Source organism: Hypomesus nipponensis, chromosome 14, assembly GCF_054491055.1.
Source record: "Hypomesus nipponensis isolate SF chromosome 14, ASM5449105v1, whole genome shotgun sequence".
NCBI lineage: Eukaryota > Metazoa > Chordata > Actinopteri > Osmeriformes > Osmeridae > Hypomesus > Hypomesus nipponensis.
The window spans coordinates 5,033,933-5,054,524 of record NC_140374.1 but is presented as its reverse complement, the minus strand read 5'-3'; the positions used below and the strand labels follow the sequence as shown (position 1 = coordinate 5,054,524).

General features: G+C 47.0%; 1 protein-coding gene across 1 annotated transcript; it reads left to right on the top strand.

Annotated features, from left to right (window-relative positions):
- The first annotated feature begins 597 nt into the window (after nt 1-597).
- On the top strand, nt 598-20,064 carry nlrc5 (NLR family, CARD domain containing 5). Its single transcript, XM_084672684.1, has 49 exons — nt 598-917; nt 1,938-2,033; nt 2,331-2,519; nt 2,732-3,855; nt 4,065-4,490; nt 4,663-4,901; nt 5,205-5,288; nt 5,562-5,645; nt 5,967-6,050; nt 6,439-6,531; nt 6,656-6,706; nt 6,825-6,854; nt 6,962-7,045; nt 7,614-7,697; nt 8,249-8,338; nt 9,081-9,137; nt 9,286-9,330; nt 9,841-9,924; nt 10,286-10,369; nt 10,472-10,561; nt 11,480-11,527; nt 11,638-11,694; nt 11,944-12,027; nt 12,118-12,201; nt 12,548-12,694; nt 12,967-13,050; nt 13,142-13,225; nt 13,353-13,442; nt 14,149-14,214; nt 14,362-14,445; nt 14,826-14,909; nt 15,004-15,090; nt 15,297-15,356; nt 15,439-15,477; nt 15,623-15,706; nt 15,857-15,940; nt 16,726-16,809; nt 16,972-17,055; nt 17,236-17,322; nt 17,479-17,562; nt 18,170-18,265; nt 18,357-18,440; nt 18,575-18,658; nt 18,862-18,945; nt 19,055-19,138; nt 19,227-19,304; nt 19,420-19,503; nt 19,589-19,672; nt 19,877-20,064. The coding sequence occupies exons 1-49, from the start codon at nt 608-610 to the stop codon at nt 19,956-19,958; spliced, it is 5,793 nt and encodes a 1,930-aa protein (XP_084528810.1). The 5' UTR covers nt 598-607; the 3' UTR covers nt 19,959-20,064.
- Nucleotides 20,065-20,592: the final 528 nt, after the last annotated feature.

Genomic DNA, 20,592 nt, shown 5'->3' with positions numbered 1-20,592 from the left:
ATTCTTTCAACAAGAGGTCAAATCAGCATCAAATTGCCAGCAGCGAATTACATTTTGGGGTGGCCCATTTTGGGGTGGCCAGTCAGATGTCAGGGGTGTCCAGTGCCACCCCGGACACCCCTCTGGCTCCGCTACTGGCAACTGATCGCCCGTTTCAGGTGATCGCCCGATGCCCACTGCTGCCTAGAAACGAAAGTAAAACATAACTTTTTAGGTTTCACATGGGACAATGCACCGCAAAAAAATATATCTCGAGAATAGCCTACAGTACGGATTTAATAGTTGCAATGCATTTCATTCGTTTTTTGTTTGCCTATTTTGAACTAAAGCGATGAGGCTACAAGCATCAAATGTAGTCTCATTCATTTAAAAGCGTAGGTTTGGGAAGATGTGTCCTTAACTGACCCCAGCCGATTGCTATGGGTCTTCCAACCGCCTATCAAAACTAGAACCGAAAGTATAGTCATTGTGTGACGTATTTTATTTGTCTACAGCAGGCTACGAGTAGCCTACTTTGGCTGCAGTTATATATGTTTAGTTTCGAATATTTATCCTCAGACTGCAAAGATCCGCAGGGGATCTGTGTTTCAGTGAATGGCTTGGGAGTATGGAGGATGTAGAAGAAAATGATGTTCTCGCAGTGCTGGACCAGGAGGCTGTGGAGTTGGTGGACCTTCTCCGCTCTCAGGCACCTGCTGTTCTGGAAACCCTATATGGTATGATGGACCACCGATCGAGGCGGCGACTGGAAAGACTTGACTTGTTGGGGCGCTTGGCTGAAATGATAAAATACTTCAGAGCCTCCGGCCCCGCGCGCTGCAGCCAGTTTTTGGAGACGCTGTGTATGGAATGTGAGAACATCCCCATGCGCCTGGAATCACGCCTCGTGTCCGTGGCCGGGACAACGAGTGTACCAAGTAAGTAAAGTATACCAAGGAACGGCTAAGCTGCGCTAAGCTTTGAGCTGTTGTGTGGGAGATATTCACGGTTGGCCATAACTTTCGCCATGACGCCCTAACTCTCGAGGCTCTTTTTGCGAGGAAGGTGGTGTTTGTGGTAATGCTCATTCCTGTGTCCTGTCCCCTAACACACTGTTACAGTGTTGCACTGTCTGCGTTTCCAGGGGATGCAGGGTATTAATAATACATGGCCGTGGGCCATGCACAACTTATCAGACCTGCTGGTCAGTTTTGCATGCCTGTGCTGTGTCTGCATGGTAAGCACTGTGAAGCATGATCAGCACTGCTGAAACTGCGTCTGTCATTTGTCATTTGAGATTACAATAGATACACTACTCTGGTTAGTGTGGCTGTTGCCCTTGGTCCTGTCCATCCCTGTGTCTGTGTGAACACCATGACACTGGAGGGTCATATGCACCATTGTCTGTGACTCTCGGAAGTGGTGGTACCATAACCACATGTGAGTGTGTGTGTGCCTCTCTCCTCTCCACACAAAGTAAGTGGAGATCTAGTGTCTCAACTTGATAAGACACTGGAAAAGTTAAGAGTCCTCTGTGTGTTAAGTATCAGTTCATTTCTGTCACAAATATCTGTCTGCTCTGGTTCAAAGTTTGCATGGCTGGCGTATCACATTTAAACACACTCAGGTACAAGAGCCATGCTGAAGCCCACACACAGTCATTTACACCCTACTCATCTAGTTACATCCAATAATTGTAAATTCACCTAGCTAGAGTTACAAAGCGATTAACTGTCAATGCTGGATATTGTTTTAGATCTTTACACAACATACCACGTATCACTATTGATAAATGAAAGTGAAAGGGAGGCGGTACAGTGGTATAAGTAAATTCGAGTTCAATGTGTTTATATTTTCATGTTAGTTCATATCGTCCGGGAAATGTAAACCGTAATCTTGAATGCAAGTGTTTTATTGTTCTGTAATTCCCCTAACTTCCCTGTGCTCTCTGCCGTCAGCTGAGACTGTTGACTGCACATCTCACATTGTGGGGGAAGACAACTCACTGTCTCACTCTCATACACTAGAGGGCCATGGAAAACGCCAGTGCATAGGTTCAGTACCCAGCTACTCTGCTCTACTCTGCTCTGTTATACTCTATTGTACTTTCCTCTTCTCTACTCTTTTCTACTTCACTCTGTTTTACTCTACTTGACTAAATTCTACTATATTTACTACACTGTACTCCACGGTACTTTACACAAATCTACTATTCAGCACTTAACTATACTTAACTCCACTCAATTGTACTCTAAATGCATGTGTTCTATTTAATAAATATATATTGGCATGCTCTTGCCATCATGAGCAAGTTAACTGATCATCATCCTGTGGTGTTGTTGCACCTCCAGACCATGTGGGGTGCTACAGCGCAGCAATACGGAAGATGCTGCAGCAGAGGTGGGAGAGGGCGATGCAGAACGTGCTGACCGAGGTCTCTCTGGAGGAGACCTGGGTTTCCCTGCGCCATGGCAACCCCGGCAAGCCTCGGGACAGACCAGACCGAACCCCAACCGCAGACAGAATGGACAGAACAACAGGTAGGTCATGTGATGACCCTCCCCTCTTCTGTCTCCTTACAAACCTGTGCCACTTTGTAACAGTTGGACCAAGGACCTCAGAACCTCTTACAGTAACAGCTGTTGATTGAAATTGTAAGCAAGTAGGAAAGAACAAGGTACTCATTCAGGGTTAACTCTGTTCTTCTCCACTCTTCTTTTCACTACCCCTCCCTCCCTCCTTCCTCCCTCAGATATTTTGGAGGTTGAGGAGGGGATCATGGAGGACAGGGTGTCAGTTGCTTCATTTCTGGAACGTTCTGTTGGTAAGGTGGTGGTACTGCTGGGCCCAGCAGGTTCGGGGAAGACCCTCCAGATGTCGTGTGTGGGCCAGCGCTGGGCCCAGGGTCTCCTCCCCTCCTACTCCCTCCTGGTGCTGCTGGAGTTCAGACAGCTGAACCTGCTGACCAACCCTCTGTCACTGGGCGACCTGCTGCTGCAATGCTTCCTCCAGCCACAGGGGGGCGACCCTGAGGCCAGAGCTGTACTGGACTTCATCTCGGACAATCCAGAGAGGACCTGCTGGATTCTGGACGGCTACGATGAGTTCCACTCCAAGATTCAACTGGGCCAGGAGAGGGGCAGCCAGGAGAGGGGCAGCCAGGAGGGGGCATGGGGGGGAGAGATGGAGGAGATGGGTGAGGCTCTCAACCTCTGGAGCCCTCTACCCGTGGCAAGGCTAGTGGCTGGGCTTTGGAGCCGCAGGGTACTCCCAGGATGCACCTTGCTGCTAACCTGTCGTCCACGGGACCTTGGGGACCTTGAGGAGGGTGCAGACTGCGTGGGTGAGCTGCTGGGGTTCGACCGGTGCCGTGTCAAGGAATATGCAGCAAAGTACTTCCAGGTCAGAGGTCAGGGTCAGGGCGAGGAGGCACTGAAGATGCTCCTGACTAACAACCACCTCCTCAGCCTCTCCTACCTCCCCTCCCTCTGCCATATCTGCTGTGTTTACCTGGAACACATGCTCTGCCCTCAGGCCTCTCGTATGCACCCTCCCCAGGTTCAACCCTCTCCCCAGGACCGCCCCTGGCCTCAGCTACCCCAATCCCACCAAACCTCCAAGCTCCCTTCCACTCTCACCCAGGTTTACCTCACTGTCCTCTGGGCACTCCTCTGCCAACGCCCTGGCAAGACTCCACCCCGGGCCCCGTTGCACTGGCCTGGGGGACAGCCGCCCCTACATGTCTACAGGTCAGAGGTCAGGGAGCTGGGGCGCCTGGCCATGCAGGGGCTGGACAAGGGCAAAATCCTCTTCCTGTCTGATGAACTTACTCCAAAACTTCTGGACCTTGGCTTAAGGACTGGGCTTCTCTCACAGGTAGGCATGTGTGTGTGTAATGTGTGTGTGTGTAAGCATATGTGTATGATGTGTGTGCAAGCATGTGTGTAAGATGTGTGTATGATGTTTGAGTAAGTGTGTGTATATAATGTGTAAGTGTGTGTGTATGGGGTTTGTGCAAGGGTGTGTATATAATGTATAAGTATGTGTGTATGATGTGTGTGTCTCCCCTTCCTCTCCTCACCCAGGTGGAGGTGACTCTGCAGGACGTCTCCAGGGGGAGGGGCTTCACCTTCACCCACCTGACCCTGCAGGAGTTCCTGTGTGCCCTCCACATCATGACCAGCGACGAGGTCAACGAGGCCCAGCTGAAGAGGAAGTTCAACCTCAGAAGCCGCTGGACCACCAGAGTTGACCCCAAGACTGTCTTCACCGACTCCCTGCACCTGTACATGTGTGGGCTGGCTTCACCTGGCTGCACCCCTACTCTGGTCAGACTGGCAGAGAAGGCTGGGGCTGGGGCTAGGGCTGGGGCTAGGGCTGGGGCTGGGGCTAGGGGGAGAACTCTGTCTGAGTCTGGTTTTGGTGCCGAGACCTGGGTGAAAAAGCACCAGGCAGTGGTCTTAAAGCTGCTGAAGAGTCTTGCGGGCAACACCAGTCTGACTGGACCCAAGGTAGGCTGGACCCTAACCCAAACCATTTCACAGATCGCACAAACAGTAGTACAACTGTATATATATATATATATATATATATATATATATATATATATATGTATATATATATATGTGGTATTTCCATTAGTTCTCTGTTAGTTAGTCAATTTTCCTTCGGTCTGCCCCGCAGGTGGTGGAGTTGTACCGCTGTGTGCAGGAGACCCAGAATGTAGAGCTGGTGAGGGAGGTTGTGGGGTCACGACCCTGCATGGAGCTGAGGAACATCCGCCTGAACCCTGTCGACCTGGATGCCATCGCTTTTGTGGTGGCGTCCGCGGGAGTGGACTTTGACCTTGACTTTGGAGCATGCTCAATGGACCTGGAGTGTCTGGATATTCTACCCAGCTGTAAACACCTGCACCATCTCACGTGAGCAAGTCAACCAGTTGGTCAAATGGTCAATTGATCAATAAACTAGAAAAATCTAACTATTAGTACTAATTTCTACAGCATTTCTGTAGAACATTACAGCATTTCCTTCTGTGATGTGAAATATTTTTTTACTGTCATGTGAATAAAAAAAATTGCATTAATGCTATTACATTACATTATCTGCAGACATACATTGCAAATCATAGATTCAGTTTAGATGCCAGCTACTATTTTGTTCAGCCAAGGAGCAGGAGAACAAGTTAGAACCATAACAGTACTGCTTGTATCTGATGACTGCAGGTTTCGGGGCAGGAAGTACGATGACCGGTTTGCAGATAAGCTGTCCTCCATTCTGCCCAAGCTGCCCACTCTCAGGAAGCTAGAGTGAGTTACCTCTCTGTCTGTGATAGGCTGAATCCCCTTTACACAGCCTGTTCAAGGCGGTAATGTCGCGCCTTTATGCCGCTTTGCGGGTATGGACACATTGGGGTTACCCCGTAGCTCACGGGAGAAGAGCACATACCATTAAGGCTAATGCAAGGGCCTGGGTTCGAATTCGACTGATTGCCTGCATGTCTTCCCTCCCTGCCATGCTGTCTCTTTGTAACGGTGTTTCCCACCGTGACTGTGGAACTATCTCTGTCTAACTCCCTCCAGGTTTACGAGTGCCAACCTGACTGATGTAGGAGCTGCCAGACTGAGCAAAGCTCTGGAGGAATGCCCAAATATCACTGACATTAAGTAACAATACCTCCTTTCACCACATATCACAGTGTAGACCAGCCTCAGTCAGTCCTAGTCCTCAAGCCCCCTGCCTTGTATGTTCTAGGTATTTCCCTCCTCCAACATGCCTGATTCAAATAAATGGGTCGATATAAAACCCAGCAGAAGCCTGATAACGACCCATTCATTTGATTCAGGTGTGTTGGAGCAGGGAGATATCTAAAACACGCAGGGCAGGGAGCTCTCAGGACCAGGATTGAGAAACACTGGCATAGACGTACATACATTATGTGGTCAGGTCGGTAATCGTGAGATGGTTTGTTGTGGTGTTTGTGCCAGTTTGAGTGACAACGGTCTGACAGATGATGGGATCAGGGAGGTGGCTGAGGTCTTCTCCAGACTGCCCAACCTCTCCTCTGTCATGTGAGTTCACCTTCTCAACTGGACCCCAGGTGGTCACCTGGAGCATAGATTGTTCAACTATTGTTATACAACTATATTGTTCAACTGTGTACAACTAGTTTATGCATACCATATCTGCTGATCTTGTTTAAATATTTTAAGGGACCAAATGACCTCACAAGTATAGTAAAGCATGACAAACTTGACCTTGGGGGACCCCCTTTCCTTGGCTCCATAATGCTTTTTTCAAACACTTTAGCGTTAGAACTTGTGATAGGGTTGGGAATACATAAAGGGTTAGGTCATGGGTTAGTGGTTAGAGATAACTTTTGAATTTGATTTGAATGGGAGTGAATGGTCAGACCCCACTACAATAGAAAAAAAAACTTGTGTGTTTTTCGGTTTTCAGGCTGGGGGGTAAGAACAGCTGCTCTTTGGAAAGCGTCCTTGCGGTTCTAGAGAAGACCAGTTCCTCTGCCAACCTCGAAAGCATTTATGCAGAGTAAGCATCACTTAATTGCTTACGAGGAAGTAAACCAAAAAAAGCAAAAACAAAGGGAGTAAACCTTCTTAGTAGTCACTGTGAAACCACACTTGAGCTGTCTGGTTTACTTTTCCGTTTGCAGCGGTAAGAAGGAGATCAAGGTCGTGTTCTCTCTGAAGTCAAGCATCAGCAGGTACGTTGTAGTAAAACCAGAGGAATCCTCCGTCATGCTCCTCGTAGACCAGCAGTGCACATCACATCTATGAAACACGGCCGTTCCTGACCTCAAACCTCTCTTTGTTCCCGTGAAGCCATAAGGACACACCTGGACTCACTGTCAGGTAAAAGGAAACACCTACACAGTTCCAGGACAGAGCCTGGATGCTGGGCTGCAGATGTTCCTGTCTGTACTCTCTAAGCCTGTGCTCTTCCTTCCCGCATGCGGCAGACTGCTAAACCAGAAGATGACCGGGCGGCAGGTCTTGAGACTGTGTGAGCTCCTGGCCAGCTTCCCTGCCCTCTCCGTCCTGGAGTAAGTCCACCGTCTCTCATTGTGAAACTTTATAAGAGATACAAAATGTGTATACATATATATATATATATATATATATATATATATATATATACACACACAGGGCATGGTCATTGGTATTGCCCCTAAATGCAGTTCATACTGTATTTTCTATGTATATGTATTTATTAATTACTGAATTTGTTCCAACATTAATAATACTGTAGTAAACACATGCAAAACAGACACATAAGAGAACAGTCTGTCAGGTGGTCGAGAATGTTTGTTGTGTGTTTCCCTGGCTGTCAGTCTGTCAGGTAGTAGAGAATGTTTGTTGTGTGTTTCCCTGGCTGTCAGTCTGTCAGGTAGTATGTTTGTCTGTCAGGTAGTATGTTTGTCTGTCAGGTAGTAGAGAATGTTTGTTGTGTGTTTCCCTGGCTGTCAGTCTGTCAGGTGGTAGAGAATGTTTGTTGTGTGTTTCCCTGGCTGACAGTCTGTCAGGTAGTAGAGAATGTTTGTTGTGTGTTTCCCTGGCTGTCAGTCTGTCAGGTGGTAGAGAATGTTTGTTGTGTGTTTCCCTGGCTGTCAGTCTGTCAGGTGGTCTGTGGGAGGAGAACAGTCTGCAGGCCCTGACTGGAGCTCTGCAGCAGCTGTCCATCGCACAGAGTCTCCTGTAAGGCCGGGCTCTGCCACCGCATCGCACAGTACTGCTCAGTATTACAGTACATAGGACTGTATTCAGTAATACGCACAGTACTGCTCAGTATTACAATACATATGACTGTATTCAGTAATACGCACAGTTCTGCTCATTATTACAATACATATGACTGTATTCAGTAATACACACAATACTGCTCAGTATTACAGTACATATTACAGTAAGACATACAGTGCATATTACAGTAATACATACATTACATATGACAGTACTCAGTAATACAATAGATATTACAGTATATTCATTAATACGTACAGTACATTTTACAGTACTCAGTAATACATACCATACTCAGTAATACTGTATATATCACCGTATACAGTTGTACATCCAGAACAAATCCAGTGAGACCCACCATATCACAGCACTCAATAAATGTGACATGACATATAATGCATGTGAATAGTATGGCTATGTAATGTAATGGGAAGTAATGGGATGTATAATTAACGTTATGATTTCCGAGGCATGTAACAGGAGATTTTTGTGGTTGTGTTGAACAGTCTGAACGACAGCTCACTGTCTGTGGACCAACTGCTGGCTATGACCTCACTGCTGTCCCAGTGTCCCAATGTGGTGAAGATAGACATCAGGTACAAAAACTCACACACACAGGCACACGCACTCACACACACACACACCGACACACACACTTCCTCATTCTCAGAAGCGTTCTGGAACTTTCTGTAATCAGAGAGCTTTCTTTTGTGTCCGGGCAAGCCACTGCATGAGAGACACTGTAATCGCAGCCTGGGGTGTAGGATTGGTTTGAACGTTGGTGAGGGATGACAAACATATTTTTTATCATCTACATACTTTGATCATCCTACATGCTAATGCTACCCCTGCTCTATTGCTAACTACTCCCTTGACATTGGGGACGATGAGTTCCAACGGTCTGCCCCTAAACCCAGGCCTGTGATCACTGCAGCTCAGTACTGGCACAGTGTTTCTGCAGACAGCACACGTTCACATACCGTAGAAGCTGTAGTGTGTTGTGGGTGATTCACTCACACTGCTTCTGTTTATGATCATTTAACCAGAGGTTTGGTCTACCGAGGTTGTACCTTGCACTCAATTAAAAAAGTAAATATTTGTATCGCCCATTTTTACGAGCAACGTCACAAAGGGATTTGTATAAGGTCTTAGAAAGACACCTAAACCTCAAGGGGAGACAGGGAAAACCTCCTAGGAAAACTTAGGGGAAAAAAAAACCTTGATAGGAGCAGTTCAGTGACGGGTCCCCTCCTCTAGAGATGCTTGGTAATTCAGAGAGGTGCAGACCATAGACTGAACACAATTACTAGCTTCTGTCTGTCTGTCCCTTCTGTCCAGGCTACTAGTCCATGTGTCCGTGGAGTTCACTGGAAGCAGACAGACACACAACCCTGGGTAGGAACCCACCGACCCGTCTCCATATTACAACACTGGTCCAATAAGCCGACTATTAAACAGTCCATCTTAGATTTTGTAAGACCTTTTTAATGCAATGCATGAATGGTTGATATTAGTGTTCCGTGTTTGATTTCCTGACTTTCAGAGATGAGACAGAAGCCACAGGTGTGGGGTTGGGCATGAAACTCCGGTAAGTCTCTCCACGCCTCTCTACCTAACGCACGTGTGGTTTCATAGATGACATCAGGCTGCACGCCTGCTAACCCAGACCCGCAGGCGTGAGCACATCACTCCCATCCTGGCGTCCCTACTCTGGCTCCCTGTGTACCACAGAATACATTTAAAAATTGTGTTATTTGTTTTTAAATGCCTGAACAACCTTGTTCCACCATATTTGTCCGATCTGCTTCAGCTTTACTGCCCATCACAGGTGACAGAGCATTTGCCGCTGCTGCACCCAAGCTTCGGAATGAGCTGCCTTTAAATGTCCTCCTCGCGTTCTGTTTTTAAATCTCTTCTTAAAACGCACTTTTACTCTCTTGCTTTTAACTTACTTAATGTAAAGACATTGAGACATAAATGTTCTTTGGCTTCCCCTCTGGTTTTTTAAATGTGCTATATAAATAAAGTTGATTGATTGATGATAAATACGATGATGACTCATGATGTCCCTTGTCCTTCTGGGCCACCGTACGTTCAGCATGCAGAGCTGTGGCCTCCTCCCCTCTCACCTGGAGCGCCTGACTGACAGTCTGGTGCGATGCTCTGACCTTGCGCTGCTGGAGTAAGGCACACACACAAACTCACACACACACACTCACATACATATATACACACACACACACTTATATACACAATCACATAAACACATAGTGTATATACACATGCACACACTTACACTATACACATACACACTCACACACATATATACACTCACACACACACACACGGACACACACTCACGAGCGCATACACACATAGCACACTCACATGTGTAACACAGTAACAAGCAATGGTATAATGTCTGCTCTTATTTGCATGTTTGATGACTTCTCTCCACCCCTTTCTCTCTCTCTCTCTCTCTCTCTCTCTCTCTCTCTCTCTCTCTCTCTCTCTCTCTCTCTCTCTGTGTGTCTCTCCATCAGTCTTTCTCGTAACTCCCTCGGTACCAAAGGTCTACAGGTGCTCCTGGATCTTCTTCCTCAGCTCAGCACCATACAGCAGATACAGTAAGACAGTCCTGTGACCTAACCCACAGTTTCTCCTCCTGTCTCCCAGCTGAGTCATGGTCGAGTTGGTCTGCAGTGTCAGGTGCTGTTGTTGTTTTTCAGCCTGGGTGAGAATGACGTAAGCATGGAGGGTGTTTCCCTGCTGGCTGGGGCCCTCTGCTCACAAAGAAACCTGTCTGAAGTCTGTGTCAGGTAAACTCATGCGGCAATGTGTTCTCTTACTTTCAAGGCCCCCTATGTGGTCAGTGGTTGGTCAAACTGTTGTTGTACATGAGAAGGCCTGCAACGGTTAGAAGTGCTGGGGGAGTACAATGTCATTATTGCATATTTTTATGGATGTGTTTGCAGAGGGTGGGAGTGCTCCAAATGTTTGTGCCGTACTGTATTTTCCGGAAAACAAGCCGCATTTTCTATAACCCGCACCCCACCAGAAAGGGAGCTAATACAGGATGCTGTAACACATTTCGGTTGTGGCTAGTAGCCTATGTCCAATGCGTGGCAAAATCCATTGTTATGTACAAAACCATTTTAGATATAGTATAAGTTTAGCTAGCTTGCAAATCCTGAGGATAGCTTGCCGAAGTTGAATTAGGCAATGTCGTTATCGATGCTAGCTAAAGTTGGTATTATCCCTTACATATTATGTTCTACTAGCAATTTGCCTACTAGCAAGTCACTGTATTTCTATGCCCTGATAGTGTACCTTATAGATGACAGTAAATAATTCCTCTTTCAATAAGCCCCCGTTCCAATGTTTAGCATTAAATTAGCTGCACTGTCTCTAGAGATCTTGGGAGGAAGCCACTTTTTTGTTTTAAAAAACGGCGTATATATACGCCGCTTCGAAATATGAGCCGTACAGCCACAAGAAAACTGTAAAATCGGGGTACAAGCCGAGGTTTTATTACTGAAAAATACGGTATACTGATCTGTTATACATCTGTGTTCTGCTTGGTCATATGCATCCGATCTGGTTATTCCAGACATGAAATGAAAATGTAATGTGGTCAAAAGTTATAGATTGCACTGAGAAGTGACGCACAGGCTGTTAAAAAACGCTGTAGGGTAAACGTACAGTTAGACTCCAACCATCTCGTCTCCCTCCAACAGTGATGGAGGGAAGAAGATTGTGCTCCTGAAGTTTCTCCCCAGTACAGGGTTAGTACAGCAGTCCTCCTCACCCTCCATGCCACACACACACATACACACACATACACACACACAAACACACACACACACACACAGTAACTGGTCTCCTGCCCCTCCAGACACCAGCCCTCAGACCCCAGGAGCTCAGGTGGTCTGGACCAGGGGAAGAAACTGGGGTAGGATACCACCTTATTCAAGATCCAAGATCCTCAATTCAGTTCAATATACTTTATTGGCATGAATGTTCAGGTGAAGCAATGTAAAGCAGTTCGCAGTGAGGGGACAACATATGGTAATTGTTAACACGTCATATTGCATATTCTCTTTCACTCTCCCTCCTCTCTGTCTCTCTCCTTCTGTCTCTATCTTCCTCTCTCCCTCCTTCTCTCCCTTTCTCCCTCCTCTCTGTCTCCCTCCTGTTCCAGGGTGACCTCCAGTGCTCTGAAGGCTTCAGATGTGACCAACCTTTGCAGGAAGCTACGGCATTGTCCCAGCCCCCTGGAGATAGAGTGAGTTAACGGACCCCTTCCGTCTGTGTGTGGCATCCATGTACAGTTTCTTCTTCCGCAGGCCTTTTGAACTTGTTCTTTTTCCGTCAGTTTGTCTCACACGTCTCTGAAGGATGAGGCTGTGGGCTCGCTGCGGAAGTTCCTGGCCCAGATGACAACCCTACACACGCTCAAGTGAGGCCCGTCTCTCGAAAGATTAAATCAGAACGATGACTCATTCTTCTAACGACCTTTATCAATCCTGGTCCCGGGACACCCCCTGCCCTGCAGGTTTTTAGATGTCTCCCTGTTCCAACACAGCTGATTCAAATCAATGGGTCGTTACCAGGCTTCTGCAGAATTTGATAATGACCCATTAATTGGAAGCAGGTGTGTTCAAAGCAGGGAAACATGTAGAACGTGCAGGACAATGGACCACCAGGATTGAGGAAGACTGGTCTAGTGTTCCTGCATCATCCCTATCATGAACGTCACTCAAACATCTCCCCTCTCAATCCTCAACCTTCCATTCGTCTCACAGTCTCAGCCACGCCCACATGTCCACCAATGGAGCGTTGCTATTGGTCAGCTGTCTGGGAGACTGCCAGCGGGTCAGAGAGGTGGATCTCAGGTGTCAGGGAGAGTCCTTCATCAGGCTGGGCGAGAAGACAGACAGATGTTCCTGCAGGTCAGCGCTTTCCCACAGGGATGATTCACATCATGACCTGCTGCCCGGTCAGGTTAGACTGTCTCTATGCTGGATTGACCACCTGTTTTTTGACTTTCTCTGTGTGTGTGTGTGTGTGTGTGTGTTTGTCTCTCTGTGATCGGTCCTCTCTGTGTGTGCCTGTCTGTGTTTGTCTGTCTGTCTGTCTGTGTGTGTGTGTGTGTGTGTGTGTTTGTCTGTGTGTGTCTGTCGATATGTGGTATGTGTGTGTGTGTGTGTATGTGTGTGTACAGGTTATCTCAGTACTCTCTGAGCTGTGCCAACGTGGAAAACCTGTCTCGCATCCTGCAACAGTGCCCCAACTTGTCTGACTTGGAGTGAGTGTGTATCCACACACACATATACACACACACACGTACACACACACACACATGCATGGATACTGAGCCCGTCTTTACCCTGCTGTAGTTTATCCAGTAACCTACTCAGGGATGAGGGCGTAAAGAGGTTTGTGGAATATCTTCCGAGCTTGCGGATTACCAGCTCTGTCAGGTAAGCCAACATCACACACGTAAATGTAACCCGTGTTGGACTGGGCATTGGACGTACCTAAAGCTAGCTTTTTAGCTAATTGGGCAGGGTTGTCTGGGAGACCAAGCTTGTCCTTTTCTCAATGCAGCCTGAACGATAACAAACTGAGCCAGCAAGGTGCGCTCCAACTGGTCAGTGCCATCCTCAGCTGTGCCTGGGTCTCCTCTGTAGAAGTCAGGTGGGTTCTAATGTTTCCATCTTATTGGCAGGGTCGGTAATGTTACATTTACATGTATTCATTTAGCAGACGCTTTTATCCAAAGCGACTTCCAAGAGAGAGCTTTACAAAGTGATAATAACAGCAAGATAGCCCCAAAACATTGCGGGTAGCCAAAACAAGAAGCACACATTGTGAGCAACCAAAAATAAGTGCCAAAGGGAAGAACCATAAGAGCATGTAGTTAAGCAAGTTACAATTAAACATCATGAATCGCTAGAAGTGCAAGTGTACCTGTCGAAAAACAAGCAACAGTAAAAATAAGAAACTAAATGTTGTTAAGACATCCTGATAGCAACCAATACATGTAAAGGTTTAACAGTAAAATTTAATAAATCCGATATCTGTGGACATTGCAGGACTGTGATAAACACAGCCAATTATTTAGTTCAGACCGAACTTCATGATTGGATGGCATTCAGACTGAATGTAATGGTTGGACTGGGTACTTGTCTGTCTACTTACCTCCCGGCACTAGTCAAAGCAGCGCGTTCATGTGTTATGGAGCTTTGAATGGAGGGGGTTGGATATTTTGGTTTGACTCCTTATAAAGTCAAGCGAAAATAGCTTGGTTGCAAAACAATCTTGCCTTTAATGTTCAATCGCTTTAGTGAGCATCACCAAAACCTGTGATTGTGTATTCTCCTCTGTTGGTTCCAATCTGTAGTTTGGGGTCTGAAGAGAGATTGTTAATCCGCTTTCAACCAGACAACCACTGTGGTCAAACTTTGAGGTAGGATGTGACACAAACACACTAAATGCCGCCTTTTATGCTTTTCTGGCTGTTGGCACAGCTTGCATAAATGCACATGCATAATTTTAAAAATCCTAAATGACTCACTCCACATGAACCACCTGACCTCCACTTCTGTCACTGCAGTCTGAACGCCTGCAGCTTCCAGACAGAGCAGCTCAGCAGACTTGCCGAGATCCTGTGCAGCTGTGCCTCGCTTGCGAAACTAGAGTGGGTGAAGTGCACCCACAACCACCTCAGCATCACAGTACATTTTATATTGTGTTGTCATTTGGTCATCCTGTGTGTCGGCGCGTGTGCGCGCGCATGCACATGCGTGTGTGTGTTTGTGTGCGGGTGTGCGTGTGTGTGCGTGCCTGCGTGTGTGTGTGTGTGTATGGAGCAGGTTCTGTAATAACATGCTGCTGACAGGAAGTGTACTGGGTCTGCAGACCTGTCTGGCGCAACAGGCCTCACTGAACACACTGGAGTGATTACCACACACACAAGAAACACATGCAAATACACGTACACACATGAACCCACCAACGCAATCACACACAATGCCCACACTCACTTAAAACAAAGTACCGTTTGTGTGTGTGCCCTAGGCTTAAGGACAATGGTCTGGGTATGCAGCAGGTGGTGGGTCTGGTGGAACAGCTGATTTGTGATCACAGACAGCGCTCTGTAAGGTAAAGAGGATATGACATAAGGGAATGCAAATATGAACGTCCTGTATGTGTGTGTGTTCAAACAAGCATGTGTGTGTGTTGTGTGCTCTGTCAGTGTTAAGGAGCACTGGGTCGGTGGACAGACCGCTGTCGAGCTGGTGTCATCCTGCCTGGAGCTGAACCCCAACATTCACATCCTCAGGTGACACTGAGGGATCAGCAAGCACACACACACCTCTACACCCACTCACACCTGCACACACACCTCTACACACACCTGCACACACACACCTACACACACGGATCTACATGCATGCACACGCCTACATGCACAGACAACTATATGCACAAACACACACAAACACCCACACACTGTCTGTGGAAATAAACCCTGGCCTTCATCTGCAGGGTGAACCACTCCACACTCCACATCACCCTGGAGGACAAGACAGAGTTCTACCGGTCCAGGTAACGTCTTCAGAGCACAGAACAGCCATGTTCAGAGGTGAATTAGGAAGCTAACGCTAACATTTGTTGTTTTATGTTTCAGCGGAGCGTCTTCTGGCTGTTTGCCTGTGGTCAAAATCAGGTGGGAGAAGTTTTCTGGCATGTTCTGTAAACAGAGGACATTGTAATACAGTGGTCTGACCAAACACTTTTGCCTGTTTTTGTGTGTGTGTTTGTGCTTGTACGTGTGTGTGCATTGTGTGTGTGTGTGTTTGTGTGCGCTCCAGCCTGGTTGACAGTGCAGAGTCAAGGCTCCACCTAGAGGCCATGAGCAACGTTCTCCAGAGGTGTGCTTTCCTGCAGGATCTGCTGTGAGTAGGACGACATGGTTTTTAAAAAAGAAATGCAAGAAACGCAATCAGCGTGCAGATGCCCATCCAACAACGTTCCAGTGACCATGTCAGGCTTTCCAGTGTTTTCTGTGTGAAACGTGAGTTGTGTTGTTGCCCTCCTGTCTGTAGTCTGTCTGGCTGCAGCCTGAGCAGAGAGGGGGTAAAGGTGCTCTGCTCCGCCCTGCCCTCCCTGGCCCGCCTCACTACACTCAGGTAAGACTGCTCTGTGTGTCGATTTCTGTGTGTTTCTGCATCTGTGTACCGTATTTTTCGGACTATAAGTCGCTCCAGAGTATAAGTCGCATCAGTCCAAAAATGTGTCATGAACAGGAAAAAAACATGTATAAATCGCACTGGACTATAATTCACATTTATTTAGAAAAGTATTTCACAAAATCCAAGACCAAGAACAGACATTTAATCTGGAAAGGCAAGTTATTCAACTACACAATAGCATACAGAACAACAGGCTGAATAGGTGTCCGGTATGTTAACGTAACACAAACAGTTATTCAGCTACACAATAGCATAAAAAACATACCTGGGAGGCTGAATAGGTAAAATAGTTCACCAAGCTCCCGATCTCATTCCACATCATTGAAGCCTATGAACTCGTTGGTTCATGTCCGTCAGTATGAATTAACATTTAAAAACATGTTAAATTATATATATTTTGATATATAAGTCGCACTTGACTGTAAGTCGAAGGACCAGCCAAACGATGAAAAAAAGTGTGACTTATGGTCCGGAAAATACGGTATCTATGTCTGTGTATATTTATGTGTGTGTATTTGTGTGTCTTTGTGTGTGTGTCTCTCTATGTGTGTGTGTGCGTCTTTGTATGTGTGTGTCTTTGTTTGTGTGTGTATTTGTTTGTGTGTGTGTGTGGTGTCTGGGAAACTCCACCAGGCTCTGACACAGGTCCTTCTCACAAACTGTTTCTTCTGCCATATGGATGGCTGAGATGTTAATCTGCGCGCGTCTCTCCCTCTCTCTAGTCTGGACTCTAAAGAAGCGTGTGAGGATGGGCTGATTCTCCTGGCTGAGGGGCTTCTGCAAACCAAGACCTTACAGGACCTGAAGTAATAAACACCTCATACTAGAAGTATCCAAGTCGTCAACCAATGTTCTAGAATGACCCTGTTTCTGTTTGGTCTGTGTGTTCCACCTCTAGTGGGTCTGCACCAGTCATTGTACAGTATGATAATGATAATGATGATGATGTCCTCTCCTGTCTCTGCCAGGCTGACAGGTCATGTGATCTCAGACATAGGAGTTGAGGCCCTGGTCCGGGCTCTCGCGGGCCTGTCTGCTCTGACATCTGTGGAGTAAGTGCAGTGGAGGTGGTTTAGACACCCATTGTGAAACAATATGTTGCATGCAACTTTGGAAGCTGAATGTGTTTAATGGTTGACTGTATTATTACCTATGTAAACATTAGACATGAGTAAAAATGTCATGGTCAGAACCTAATAGGCTGAACCTCTATCTCTCCTCCCGCCCCTTAGTCTTTCTCTGTGTTCTGGTTGGACGGCCGCAGGGGGGGTGGAGCTTATGAGCGGACTGGGACAGTGTGTCTTTCTACAGAATATCAAGTAACACACACACACACACACAACCACACACACAGCCACATACACACACAAGCATATACTGTACACACACAGCCACATCACACACACTTACACAACTGCATACGTAAACATGTACACCAGGATCATGACCGATGTCTGCGTTCTTCCTCTCTCCAGCCTGGACTCGGTCTGTCTGGATGAGCAGAGCCTCTCCTGCCTGGCCCAGGGGCTCCCTCACCTCTCCTCTCTCAGGACGCTCAAGTGGGTCCAACGTACAGTACGGTAGAACACATGTTATGGCTCAGTTCAGCTGCATCACTGTGGTCTTGTTTGTGTCAGAATAGGAGAAGGACTCGAATGCCAAATCGATCGTCAGGGTGGAGTTTACTCAAAACACAAGAAAAGCTCATCCAGAAAACAGGTTTTGGGTCAGGAAAAAAGGCAACAGGGAGACAGGGAAGTGCAGAGCAGGTTCAGGTAACCACTCAAACGGACTGGCAAACTGGGTAGAGCTGTACCGTTAAGGCTAAGGCTGTAACTCGGGGGCCTGGATTCGACTCTGGCTCTGGAAATGTCAAGAGCCAGAGGGAGCCAGGGAACCGACCGTCCGTGCTTTCCTGTCTGTCTTCAATTGTCTCTACATAAAAAAGGAGCAGAGAGACAGAGAGGGAATGGATGACGCAGGAGATAGTGAGGAACTCGGTGAAGCTGATAATGAATTGAAGTTACGAATGGTGAAGAAGGGTGTGGCAGAGAAGGAGAAATGGAAGCAGGAGGCAGGTCTAGGAGTCACATGGAACCTGTAAACAAAGAAATGAAAACACACACTGAAATTTGGCCAGCGGTACTGACTGTTTGTGTTTCCTAGTCTGAACAATGTGATGGTGAGGAGCTCGTCAGAAAACCAGGCTGTTGTGCTCCTGTTGGGCTCTCTGAAGGGACTTGCATACCTCGAGGAGATAGAGTGGGTTGAACACACACACACACACACAGACAAGAACACTCGCACACACACTCCGGTACAGCCCTCAGTGTCCTGTGCGTGGGTCCTGCAGGTTGGACTGTTTGAGGATGGGTGATGGAGGAGTGGAGGAGCTGACCAGACATGTGACCTCCTGGACTCAGCTGAGGAGACTCAGGTAGGACCTCCTGGCTCCAGCTGACCTCCAACCTCGAGTGGGAGGGGGGGGGGGGTCATCTCCTTTAGAATACAAACAGTACTCTGTGTGTGTGTGTGTGTGTGTGCACCTGTGTGTGTGTGTGTCCTCCTCAGGCTGTCCCAGAACCTTGTGAGTGACCAGGCAGGGGACAAGCTGCTCCAAGCTCTGTCTTCCTGTTCACACCTCCAAGAATTGCAGTAAGAGCACAGACACACCACACGGATACACATTCTGACACATTCTCAGTACTCTAGATTGTCTCAGACTTTTAATTCTACAAACAGTCAGATCCTGCTTTGTAGCTGAGAGCTTCTAGGGTGTTTTCTAGAATGTTCTGTTGTGTTCTGGATTGTCCAGGGGGGTTCTAGAGTGTGTTCTAGAATGTCCTGTTGTGTTCTAGATTGTCCCGGAACAGCCTCGGAGTGGCTTGTGCTGCAAGGATGGCCCAGGTTCTACCCTCCCTTACGCACATTACAGTTCTAGAGTAAGTCTACTGCTCTACAACCCTCCCCTTTGTCTGATTCTACCAAAGACTGGTCTCATGTATTCTGATCTAATATCCCAAACTGTCTTCCTGTGTGTCTGTCTGTCAGTCTGTCAGAGAACAGGTTTGGTGCCGAGGGATCTGCCAGCCTTTCCAAAGCCCTGGTGTCCATGAAGAGCCTGGTCAAGCTACAGTAAGATAAAAGCCTGCTGGGTTTGGTGCTCTCCTCCTCTAGTCTCTAGTACCATGGCATGTGTCTAACCTGTCTGGTGATGTTTCAGCCTGACCTCCATAGGAACCCCAGACCTCGTTAGCCTGGCTGCCTGCCTGGATCACTGTGTTTCTGTACAGGATGTGAGGTAATAACAAAACAGGAAGTCACTTCACTCAATGTCACTGGAATGGTTGTTTAGGATGTTTCCGTATAATTAAGCCTACTGGATTAACCTGCTTTTATCTGTCTGTTTGTCACAGTTTGGCATGGAATGGTTGTCAGAATGACGTCGCTGTAGAGCTAGCCAAAGTTCTGCCTAGGTGTTTGAAGCTACAGAGATTGGAGTGAGTCCCTTTTCTTGACACACTGACGAGATCCGAATTTCAGGGTTAGAGGCGTCAAGGCTGTTTTGTCTTTGTTCATTTCCAGCCTGGAGGCAAATGACATAAGCATTGCTGGAGCAGAGACTCTGGTCCGAAGCTTGAAATCCTGTCCCTCTCTCCAGCTTCTCAGGTCAGCTCTGCCTGGTCGCTGTTGTCACTCCTGAACTCCTTGCCTGAACCAGAAAACACCACATTTTATATTATCATTATATATAGCAATCAGTAGAACAGTATGGTGATAACTGCCTGTCTCTCCTCTCTCTGCTCCTGTGTGTGTTTGTGGCTGTGTGTGTGTGTGTGTTTGTGTGTGTGGGTGTTTGATATGTATGACTAGGTTGTGGAAGAACAGGATTTCTCAAAGTGATGCTTGTAGGCTCACACAGGAGGACCAAAGAGTGAACTTCTCATCAACATGAGAGCCTGTCTGTCTGTCTGTCTGCCTGTCTGTCTGTCTGTCTGCCTGTCTGTCTGTTAGTCTGTCTGCCTGTCTGTCTGTCTGTCTGTCTGTCTGTCTGTCTGTCTGTCTGTCTGTCTGTCTGTCTGTCTGTTAGTCTGTCTGTCTGCCTGTCTGTCTGTCTGTCTGTCTGTCTGTCTGTCTGTCTGTCTGTCTGTTAGTCTGTCTGTCTGTCTGTCTGTCTGTCTGTCTGTCTGTCTGTTAGTCTTTCTATCTGTCTGTTAGCCTGTAGGTATGTATGTGTGTAATTAAGTCTGTATGTATATTTGTTTGTTTGTATGTATGTCTGTATGCACTGGCAAATCCAAGGAGTTGCAAAGGGTGGCAGCTTCCACCCCAGCAAAAAAGACTTGCCACCCCAATCTTCCCATGCTAAAATATATATTTATTTTTTTACATTGGAATATTTAATTGAAAAAAAGAATATTATTGGCCTTATTTAAACTATAATGTAATGTAATATAATAATTGATGTTGGCATCTGGTTGCACTGTCCCTCTACACCTCCATGCGACCCTACGACTACCTCCTGCCACCCCAGGTGAAAGGGTCTAGATCTGTCTTTCTGTAGGTACTGTATTAACTGTGTGTAGAAC